At 34.0% G+C, this 12286-nt stretch overlaps 1 protein-coding gene across 3 annotated transcripts; it reads right to left on the reverse strand.

Moving 5' to 3' along the window:
* Window positions 1-5089: 5089 nt before the first annotated feature.
* Window positions 5090-10078, reverse strand: LOC131144659 (uncharacterized). Of its 3 annotated transcripts, none has more exons than XM_058093434.1 (7): window positions 9660-10078; window positions 8779-8818; window positions 8350-8629; window positions 7904-8253; window positions 7398-7799; window positions 6022-6406; window positions 5090-5664 (listed from the first exon to the last, which is right to left on the reverse strand). In XM_058093434.1, the coding sequence occupies exons 3-7, from the start codon at window positions 8572-8574 to the stop codon at window positions 5422-5424; spliced, it is 1605 nt and encodes a 534-aa protein (XP_057949417.1). In that variant the 5' UTR covers window positions 8575-8629; window positions 8779-8818; window positions 9660-10078; the 3' UTR covers window positions 5090-5421. The 3 variants fall into 3 exon arrangements, with proteins under 3 accessions (XP_057949417.1, XP_057949416.1, XP_057949418.1); XM_058093433.1 differs by having other exon boundaries at window positions 9098-10001; XM_058093435.1 differs by having other exon boundaries at window positions 9332-10000.
* Window positions 10079-12286: the final 2208 nt, after the last annotated feature.

A 12286-nucleotide genomic window follows, 5' to 3' on the forward strand; every position in this document is an offset into this window, starting at 1 on the left:
AAACTAAGTACGACACCTTCGGACCTATATGGGAAAGGATTTCAGTTTGTAGGGTAACCCTGTGCTCTGGCCTCTGGGTTGGAGCTCCTCTTTGATGTAGATTCAAATGGTTACACATAATTATTCAATTAATTATATGGTAGGTTTTTCTTATATAAAAAAATTATTATAAGTTTTTTAAGTTTATAATGTAATTGATCACAAAATGCGATCGTATATTTTAAAAAAGAAAAATAGTTATGCTCACCGACACTTAGACTGACAAATTTGTCGGTGTAGTTTGAAAAATTGGAAAATGATGAAGACAATGACTCCATCTACCATACCTTTAACTTTTCAAGGTTGGAATTTTCTATTCATTCATTCACTGCTCTCCACCTCCGTATAAATATTTATAAGGTATTACCTCTTAATAAGAAAATTTAAAATAAATATTAAAGGAAATGCAGAATAAATTTATCAGTAAATCATATCTATTTTAAATGCATTAAGAAGTATAGATGTCACGTCTTAGATTTGAATTTAGATAGATTTTTACAAATTTTAATATAATTTTATATTATATTTTATCTAAATTCAATAAAATTTTAAATTCAAAATCTCTCTAGAGAGAGGGCACAAAAATTTTACAAATATGAAAAATAAGCTTTAAAATAATAACTAAATGAAAAAATTATAATTAATATTTATTTTTATTATAATCTCTACTAGTTTGGCCTATTTATTATTTGTTATTCCATGAAAGTCAAATTAGCAATTGTGAAAGTTAGTATGTGGCTCATATTGAGTGAAATACATGTCCAAAGAAAGCATGTTAAGGTAAAACAAGGAGTTGGATGACAGAAGAAAATCGTCAACTATTTACAGAGTGATTCAACGGTTGCATTGACGATATTTTCTAGAGGCCAAGTCAAGAAGAAACCGTCGACGGTTTTCTGAAGACCATCTACGGTTACATCGACGGTTTCGGTCTCAGGAAGAAATTGTCGACGGTTTTGTTCGGCACTGTTTTTGAATTTTGAATTGGGAAGATCAATAGGTTGGAGATTTAGAGACAAATCCTTCCTCGGATTGATACAGAGGTATTTAGAGAACTTTCTAATACCTATGTATGTGTAGGATTAGTATAAATACAATGTTGTAACCCTGCTTTTGATAGATAGTGAAATTCAACCGCGCTTGCTCCCGTGGATATAGGCATTCTGCCGAATCAAGTTAATTCTTGTGTCATTGTTTTATTACTTTCCTTATTATATATCTGTGTGATTGTATTTTCGTATACTTAATCATTAGTTGTATTAATTTATCAAGTATTAATTTGCATACAGCTCCAATTAATTATGAGATTATTAACAAAAACATATTTGTTGTGGTGGCAAGAAATAGTTGGGGGTGGCCACCTGTCACGTCCACCTGTTAGCCTCCAGAATGAATGCCACATGGAGGCGCCACGGATCCATAAATTCGTTGACGTGGCCAATTTTATTATTGGACTCTGCATGTTCTTCCCATGTGCTGATGTGCCCTTGTTGCCCCAAGATTTTTCCAATGGGATTTGAGAGAGAGAGAGAGAGAGAGAGAGAGATTCTTAATTCCACTCTGCCTTTAGCCAGTTAATCAATAACTGGCCGTTGGATTAGATCGTTTGCTAATCAATTTGAGGAAGTCAGTTGGTGGCATCCACATTTATATGGGCAGAAATTTAAGAAAAAAGAAATATGTTGCTTTTATTTATAATGGACATTCTTAATTATTGATAAATTAATGCCTGAAAATAAATTAAAATAGGCGTGTCTTTCTTAATTATGAACCAAATAAATAAATAAATGTCCGAACCAAAGGGATAACCTAATCTCACATCCATTCAAAGTTGAAATGTAAAAATAGGTCTGATTTGTAAATTCTTTTAATCTTTTATTTGACATATTTTTTTTCTCTCAATCTTGATAATCAAACATAAAAAAAAGATCCTTTTGAGTTTTGAAAAAAAAAAAGAAAATAAAGAGAAACACATTGTCCACTATATTTTCTTTCTAACTTAATACTATTAAAAATAAAATTTTATTCTAATTCGATTAAAATTTTTTCAAAAAATAATATCAGTGATGTATAAAATTAAATTCTCATTTACTAATTTAATATTTTTTATCTTTATAATAATTAAATAATACAAAAATTCCTTTCAATTTTGTTTAATGCTTTTCAAGTCCCAAAGTACACATTATACAGATGTAATTAATAATCACTCCTAATTATCACATGAAGTATTGAAACAGCCAAATGGGCCAAAAAGAAAAGCAAAAGGAATGGTGTGCCTTAGAAGTTAATAGCAACTATGCCTTTTGTTCATTCTCCACATTTGATGGCCCATGAGAAGGTACCCATAACATCAGCATAGGGTTAGAAAGTGAACAAAGCTGCATCACATCACCCCTCTATATACAAAATATAGATTTATTTGTTTTATATATATACATAAAAGATAAGATAGAAAAGATAATTTTTGATTTGAGGAATGTCTATTCCTAAAAATAAATTAGTTTTAGCACGTTAATTACAATTTAGTACATAAGAAATTATGATGTTACTGAAAAGCTAGTAATGTGAAATATTTTATAATTCCATGATAAGGAACAGACAAGACGGAAATATCTATTCTGTTCTTATTACATGTTGAATAAAATAATTAGAAATATATAAGGAAGTAGTCTCTTACAAAAATATAATATATGACAGTGTACTATAAACCCATTGTGGTCCGACCCTTTCCCTGAATCTTGCATACGTGAAAGTTTTGCGCATCAGACTGTCATTTTTTTTTTTAAGGAATAAAAATTTCGTTGATTTCTAAAATTTAAACTTTATTTCATATTATTTTAAGGAATAACTAATCAAACCAAACTGAGTATTAAGATTTGGCTATAGTTGTTATTTATAGAGGTTCTTCCATATCCATAATATTCCTAAAACCAACTGGGCCTAACAGGTTGCAGTTGTACATATTTCCTGGGCTCTGCTCCTACCCAGCTGGTCATGAAGCCCATAAGAGTAAAGACAAAAGAGCAGCCATGAAGACCCATTAATGGGCTTCATTTTGCTTCCACCCCCAATCTATTAAGTATGGAGTCCAATTTATAGGCCCCTCTTTTCTTTCTTTTTTTCTTCTTTTTTGTTTTTAATTCATTACAAATCTATATTAAGCTCGGACTATACACGGAATGCTAATCATTTTTCATCCCGTACTCCTTGCCCGTCCCGATTTTTGAAAGTGACACTTCAAATGTTAAAATTCCCAAATTTCAACCAATTAGATATTAATATTTTCTACAAACTTTTATAAGATCCTTAATTTGCATGCTCCTACTTTATTCCTTCTTACTTTGCTGTTGGGCTTTTACGTCATACTCGTAAATGATATGAAGGTATAACTCTTTTAATTTGCATGTTCCTATACCCATTCATGTTGAAAGAAATACCATAATATTTTATGTGAATAACTCTTTTATAAATTATTATACTTGCACAATTTTTATCATATTCACATCTTATTTCACTATATTATCATCTTTATTTTTTATTTTACTAATGTAACTTGTCAAAGAAACATTTACAAAATAATTTTTTATATGGGAATATAAAATATTTTTTTATCATTTTCAAGTTCTGTTTTCTATCTAAAATTTAAAAATCAATCTTAAAAATGACGACGTTACACTTGAAAGCATGTATTTGAGATGTTAAAAATTAAATATGAACGGATTTGAACAAATTTCAACATAATTTTATATTATAATTTTATTAGAATTCAATATAACTCCAAATCCAAGACGTCTCCAAACATAAATTATATAATTTATTTGAAAATCAAAATACAACTATTTTTAACACAAGCCCTCAATGTAGAGTATTTTTCAGAGTGATAAGTTAATTTAAAATAGAAAATATTTTTCTACCTTTTCCTTCTATTTTTCAAATATATATATATATATTTATGAACATGTGGACTCTTTTTCTCATTGAAAAAGATGACACTCCCCCAAAAGATTTTGTTCTAACAAATAAAATGAAACTGTTCTAACAAATAAAATGAAACCTTAGAGCCGAATTGACTCAAGTGGTAAGAACAACTTATAACTTTAATGACACCAAAATCACGGATTTGATTTCCTCTTAAAAGTTTACCCGATGAATTACCAAAAATACATCAATGAATGAGCAACTTTCACCCCTCTAAATTTGATGTCACACCATAGCATCCAAATTAACACAATGCTGACCAAAGTCATTGGGTTATTAAAAAAAATAAAAAGGAAAATTAAAAACTTGGATTTTAAAATGAGATAAAGGAAATTTGCCCGACCACATACCATAAGCTCCATCAACTTGTCACATAACAAGTCTCACTTTTTTATAAGTTGCATTTGATTTAAGAATTCCTCTTCCCAATAGTAGATTATTTCGATATACTTATAAAAAAAAATGCATTTTAATCATAATAATACAACAAATTAAGAAAAAATCTTATTGGCCCATCATATATAATAGATTTTAAAAATTACCATTTTCAAATTACCCCATAAAATAGTTGCTCATATTTATGTTTTAATGAAATAATGTAAATTTAACATGAGTCATCTTTTCCTAATCATTAATAATCTCATTATATATTTTTTATTATTATTTTATTTTATTCTATTTTTAGAAAGGCATTTTCCTTATTAAGAATAGACCCAAACATGACACTATCACTATTACTCACCCTCCGTAAATGGAATCTGGACCCCACAAGAGGTGGGTCCCACAGGCCAAGTGTCATGACATGGTCACCGCATGGCTTTGACAGCTGTCAAGCAAGAATGGCTCCATCCCCATTTATAAGAATTTCTGCGCTTATGGAGAGGGAGAGGGAGAGGGGGAAGGGAGAGAGAGAAACGAGTAGATCCCGAAGATCAATCCCAGTGAAAAATCAGAATGTGCCATGAATCCCATCTGCCCCATTTCCATTACCAATACACCTAGCCCATCACAATCCACCCTAACCAAAAAGACCGACGACGATGCCGAAGCCGAACTCCCATAGAACTCCCAATTTTGAGCTAAGAGATGATTCATGAATCCATCAACATAAATAAGTTATAAATGAACCTTGAATGTAACACCTATGTACTGCTTGAGGCCCCCAAGCACTATTACCATCTTTGAGAAGGTGGGCAAATGCTGCTGCTGCTGCAGCAGTTGCTTGGATCCTCCACTACCTAGCTTCATCCTTAACAATCCTTTTCTTTGTTTTCTATGTACAAATTAGACACAAATTCTGAACACCAAATGCAAAGCACGATAAAATGATGACAACAATGATGATGACGACGATAAATAGGAGAGAGGGTATGAGCACAACTGAGACAGATCAATCATGTGTGTCTAACTGAGGTCAATGTCAACCCGCTCAGGATTACCCCTCTCGCTCTGGTTAGCGACAAGCTCTGTGCCCAGCTGCCCCTTGTCTCCTGCCCCAAAAGCAAATAGCTTGCCCGATTCTGTGAGTGCAAAAGTGTGAGCATTCCAGTATATGGAGTTGGTGAGGCTGATCTGTACCACTCGCTCCTTCGCCTGCTTCAGAGATGTCACTAGCTCTGGACTCAACACATTGGCATGCCTATTTCCCTACAAAACAGACACATCCAGCACAACCAAGACATATATGATGAGTTGCTGCTTCATGAACATACATTTACCTAATGTTAAAGAAAGGTTAGAGAATTCAACATAGTCAAAATAATTTGGTTATAAATTTGAAACCAATCAAAGCGTTCACAGATAATTCACAAAGTATGGAATGGTATGTGATAAAATCATCATATCAAGGGCTCAACTAAAACATGGCAAATAGTTCAGGGCTCATTTACAACTTCTAGGAGATGGACACAAGGAGATGGACACACTTCCTACCATCAAAGCAAATGAAGCATATTTTCTATAAGAACAACAAAGATGCAGAAAATAGAAAGGAGGGAGGCTCACCTGCCCATCAGCCCCAGCATTATGTCCAAGACTAGACGATTCTCCACACCCAAATGAGTATACATCACCGTCATCAGCTACCACAAAGGTTGTATAATCCCCTGTAGCAACATGGACTGCTTTGACCCTACCCAATGCTTCCACCACCTTAGGAACTGATTCACACTCCTCGTTCCCATGACCCAAACACCCGTAACGACCCCAACCCCATGTACAGACCCTTCCATCCTTACCTACCACAGCAGCATGCCATGCACCAGCTGCAACCACTATGGGTTGAAGATTTAAAATCTGAAACTGTTCGATCAATCGAGGGTGCTTTTCATCAGTTCTAGTGCCATGTCCAAGCTTCCCGCCCAAGCCACACCCAACAGAGTATACTGACCTGAGATGTTTCTCAAAAGAAAGACATCAAACACACTATCCAAGTAAATATAAAAATCTAATATTCAATCCATTAGCAATGACAAGATGCATCCCATAATATCCAATTAGTTATTTAACCGTTCACATTCATTTCCCTAGTAACAGGATGTATGTAGCTGCATGCAGTAATGACGCGAATCAATGTTAACTAGAGCGAGAAGCATTCCAGTTCATGGAACAGGAATGGGATCACGGAACAAAAAATGCCCTAAAATGTAATATGGTAGGGATATACTCGTATAGATACATTGGTTAAAAACATTTACTGACATTTGTGCATTTGTTAGAGGAGGTTAAGGTGCTTCTCAATTTGAAAAGAGATTTTTTTGGCTAAATAAAATAATAATGACAAAGAATAAAATTATACAGCAACAATGCCCTACTTTTATTATCAAAAATATGCCATATGTAAAATATTGAATTAAACATTGGATTTCTAGATCTAGTGTTCCAAAACAAAAAAAGTGACATTTTTTGAAATCATCATACCAATGTTCGATTCACCAGGATGTTAGCATTCTTAGGTAATCCAATACCACAGACGGTAACCAATGATCAAGACAAAGGAATTACAGATTTGGAATTGGGTAAAAGAACAGGAAACATAATGAAGATAGCAAAAAAGGGGAAACATCAAATTGAAGAAGAGGGAAAGCGGCAAATTATGTAAAAGAAACTACTGGACTCGTATGGAGCACTTCAATTACCAAATTTAGTGCTATAATAGCAATATAAGTTACAAAAATAGAGAGAAAACAAAAGATATTTTTTAGAAAAGCAAATCATGATGACGACAAATTACTTGGCGCAGTTTGGCGATTTCAAACAGTTAACAACCTTCTTCAAATTCTTATTCAAAAAGTTTTCTCAAAACATCCCTAATAATTAGGAACTCATCTTAAAGTCTGAGAACTTTATTTCAATATGTGCAGATGAATGACAAAACTCACATGCCACTTGGTTGACAGGCCAAAGCAAGAAGGTAGCAGTATCCAGCAGCAATTTGCACAACTGGTATGTTTTCTAGAGCCCCCAACAAAGGATGAGGCTCCATATCACTTGGTTCTGTTTGGTGACCTAGTTTAGCGTCGCTGCCCCATGAAAAAGTATAAATTGTGCCTTCTCTTGATAACACAGCTGTGAAGAAATTTCCAATTGCAGCTTGCACCACAAAAATATTCTTCAGAGACTCAACCAGCTGAGGCGTTGTAACTAGTTTAGATCCCTGAACCCCATACTCAGCTTCCCCAAAGGAGTCCTTCCCAAAGGCATAAACCTGCCCAGCATCACTAATCAACATTGTCCTGCCAGCTCCAGCGGCTGCCTGGATAATTCGAATGCCTTGCAGAGATCTGCGACACAATGTGATTTTATTAATTACTAATTGAACTAATTTCTCTTCTTTTTTCTTGCTGGAATACCATTGATACTGAAAGAATGAAACAAGATTAGCAACCTAATTTGCTGCGGCCGCCATTCCTCTTGGGTGGTGCCATGTCCAAGTTGTCCAGAGCTGTTGGAACCAAATGAGTAAACAGTTCCCTTTGATGTCACAGCAATGCTGTGACCAGGTCCTGCAATTGCCTGTGATTTCTCCCTTCTGCAACATGCCTCTCCAGCCAGCAAAAACCTCAGGACCAGTTTCCATGAGCCCCCACACCTTTGCTTTAAAGCCTGGCGTTCTTCTGCAGTCATTGGCTTAAATATGGCCCTCTTCTGGCACATATCAAGAGCCGCAAGCTCCGATATAGAAAGTTCAAAATCAGGGGCGAAATTCGCAGGCTGCCTGAAGAAGGAACATGTTGCCTGCAATGCCACAACATTGGAATCCAATCAGCAGCATTATCAATTCTAAGAATGAGTTAGAGTTTCATTGTTAAAATGCAAGAAAAGGACGCTTGCCTCCAATTTTGCAAGATCTTGAGGATCCAAATTGCATGCTGTAAGGACATGAAGGACAATGGATGGATTAGCAGCCAAGGGGAATTCACCAGGGATCAAGTCCCCGAAGCAATGTCGCTGTTGTCGTTGAAATGCAGGTATGGAGGACACAACAAGCGTGGCGATCGGTTGGTCAGCAATGTTGTGGTATTGTATGGTAGGGGTTCCACTAGTTGTGGCATCCATGGGCACTGCCAATGCTTGCAGTGCCCAACCTCAGCAAAAGAGAAGATTTGAACTGCTGAGAATTTAAAAGAAAAACTAAAAGTGAACCCACAAATTTACTACATTACAGTCTTCAATGATTCACAGCATCTTGGGTCTGATATGAACTTTACAACTCAATACAAATATCATCTACTGGTGAGAACATTTGGTTAGGGTATCTACCTTACTCAATGTATTGATCAATAGACTTCAGGTCTCAAACCTACATGTAAAATACACAGCATTTATCAAAAATTCATTTCACAACAACTACGAAAAGGGAACTGAATTAACTCTTTAAAAGAAAAATCCCATTTCAATAGAATGACAAACTAATAAACATGTGAACTGAGATGATCGATGAAAAGATAATTGGTCACAAAGCATAGAAAGTGCCTCGACTACACGTACAAAAGTTCTAGCAAAAAGATATCATTTCCAGAGGAATGTGCAAACAAACAAACGAAAATAAAAAACACTTCAGGACCCGATCGTTCTATACCTCGCTCAGTTAAAACAGGAACGACCAAATTCAGATTATACAAATCAAACTATCAAAGACCAAACAAAGGAACGGGAAGGCAGAAACAGTAGCAAAACTGGCAAGATATCTTCAAAACAAGTAAACTAAAATAGATGAAAACTGAGAAAAGAAGAATACGAAACCCACAGGAAGGATATTCCACACCAAAAAGACATCAAAATAAGGAAAGAATTTCTACACCGAAAGATATACCCCGGATAATCTATATACTCCACAATTTGGGATGTGCACCGCCAAAATCAAACGGAGCAGAGAACAGGGGGTTGTGACCATTAACACTCCTGTAGAGAAACAAACCAACCCCCACAAAGCGTTGATTTTTGAAAACATGCACAAGATCAAGGCACCACCAAAGAATCCATCACGCTAAGTAAAATCGATCGCCAAATATTCAACAAAAAAGAAGAAAAACAAAGTCATCGGAGCAGAATCCAATCGCTCATGGGTGATGGGTAACTTCATCATCTGTACAAAATGATCGCCACAGATCAAGAAACAAGAGTTGGGAAACGAAGATTACACATCAAAGAAACCCAGAATTGCTGAAAACCCATCTGCATCCGTCAATGATTGGGGAATTTCAACGCCCAAAAAAGCACAATTCGGATCAAATTGAAGAGGGAACAGTTGGGAATCCGATTTGGGTGATTTCCACAGAAGAAGAAGAACAGGATCCAAGAGGGTCATATATAGATTGTGATTGAGATGTGGGGGTGAATCATTAGAGGAAAGGAAGAATTTTTGTGTGGGGGTGAATAAAATTTAGCTTTTTTTTCTCCATCCGGTGGCTCTCTTGTATCGTATGCGTTTTTTAAAGGGAAGGAGGAGATGAGGTGTCTGCAGTGGAGGTGGTAGAAGGAAGGCGGTGCCTTGGATTACCCAATATATTTATACTACTCTAAGGTCTCATCCTTCCCCTCTATTTTCACACGTCACCTCACATTCTTAACTGCAGTTTCCCTTCTAACCTCATCCTTTGGTTATACGAAAACTTAGGGTGGTCAGCTTTCGTACAACAAGATTGTAGATTGGTATTGGGAATTTGACATTTGCCCCCCTTCCCCCTTCCCCTGTTTTTACTGCTTCACCATTGCCTCACTGCCCTACTCCATTTTACCCCACTTTTGTTTTCATTTTTTACCCCCCCAAGGGTTATTGGGTCAGTATTTTATTAATTTCATTTTTAGTGCGATGATCCAACGTGTCATGTGATTTTTGTAATTGATATGAATTGGTAAAACTTAAGAATTCGATCAAAATGTAGAATTTTCACTCGTGCACGAAAGTAATTACCATTTTGTCAAGACTTCCATCATATCGAGCTTTTTAAAATTTTTACTTTATTTTTTTAGGAGAAAAAATTAGTATTAAAAAGCGACAAAAGATTATGAGATCGAGCATAAAAACACCTAAGGACAGAGATGACAAGGCTCCACCAACCCTTAAACATGAATTTAAGAGCTCCATTAATATAAAAGGAGCCTTGATAGGTTGATGGAGAAGCGTTCGCTCTTTTTGGTTGGAGACTCCCTGCTATTGGAAACTTAAGGTTCGCCATGATTTTTGAATGAGCTGCTCGAATTCCTAACTAGTATTGGTATTACATCTTTTGTATAATTGAACAATATCATTCCTCCCTTTGAAAGATTACTTTTTTTTTTAATTAATTTTCTATTTTATTGTTTTGAGTCCTTTAATTCCTCGTGCTTTTAAATTTAATCTCCACCCATTGGTCATAAATTACACTCTAATTTTAACCATTATATTTATAAGTTGGAATTAACGAAAAAACCATCATCAACTAACCTTCACCTTTTAAATGATTGTGTAAATATAATAAACAATCGTCTTACATGTCGTTGATCTTAAAAAATTTATTCTTAATAATATATATTTGGTGCAAAAAGAAAATATAATAAAAAAATATTTTTTTATTTTTTTTAAAAAAGAAAAACCTTTTATCAAAATGCAACCTTATAGAGATCACTCTCTTGCATTTGTAATTTTCATTTTTCACCTTAAATAATTAGCTTTTTTATAAAAAAATTTTATTTAATTAAGTAAAATAGGAATAATAGGCAAATGACAATTAAATTGACTTTTTTTGCCGAAAAAATCACTCATGCTGTAAACCAAATCTTTGTTGCCACAATCCGTGTCAAACAAAGTTGTATAAAACAAATTTTCACATATATAGAAAAAATTAGAAAATTTGGTAAAATAATTCTTTCTAATACTTTCATAAGCCATTTCGAAATATTTAATGATTAGGGTTTGAGATTTTCATTTTTAATGTCTCAATTTTGAACTTTAGGAGAGAGTAAAAAAGATAAGAGATGGAATTAAGATGGGCATTGCCGTACAATTTAGAGTCATCTTCCAATGTACTCTAAAAAAAACCTCTTACATACACGGATAATCTAATAAGTTTATTGTACTTTTTGAATATCTAAAGCCATTAAAATTTTAATGCACTTCTAGATATTGGTAAATAATTATTATGTAGAAAATGGTGAGGTTCGAGTTTGGAAATTAAGTTTAATGTGAACGATTAAGACTTTATCATAAATAATTTTTATGAAAAATGAAAGAAATGAAAGTCCACAAAGGAAATAGGAACAAAGAGTAAATAATATAATAAATGCATTACCCTTCTTGTTAAAATAAATCAACAAATATGTGTAGTTATTGAACTTTAACTATACGACCAGAGATAGTCCAGATCCAATGAATGTTAACGGAGTATTAATTGAAATAATAATTATCCAATATAAAGTAAAATATTTGGTCTCTTCTCTTTATCCTTTTTTTTTTTTTTTTTTCCATTCTTTGGACCGCCATAAAGAGATTTTACTTATCCCCAATAGTTACCAAAGGAAGTGAAAGCAAAAAGCTAATTAATTGAATAATTATATAAAACAAAAATTAAAATACGTCGAGTGAAGTTCCTGATTAAAAAAATCAATTATAGTCATTTTATTATTTTTTTAATATTCATTTTAAACTCCTAAATATTTTGTCTATTCGGTTGTAAGAAATAGAGCATGCCATATCATCATTATTATTATTATTATTATAGAAAGGTGAGCAAACTCTTGGTCTTTTTCTATTTTATATTTTTGTTTCATCCAAAGCCCGTTGGACCCA

This window comes from Malania oleifera, chromosome 12 (assembly GCF_029873635.1).
Source record: "Malania oleifera isolate guangnan ecotype guangnan chromosome 12, ASM2987363v1, whole genome shotgun sequence".
Lineage (NCBI taxonomy): Eukaryota > Viridiplantae > Streptophyta > Magnoliopsida > Santalales > Ximeniaceae > Malania > Malania oleifera.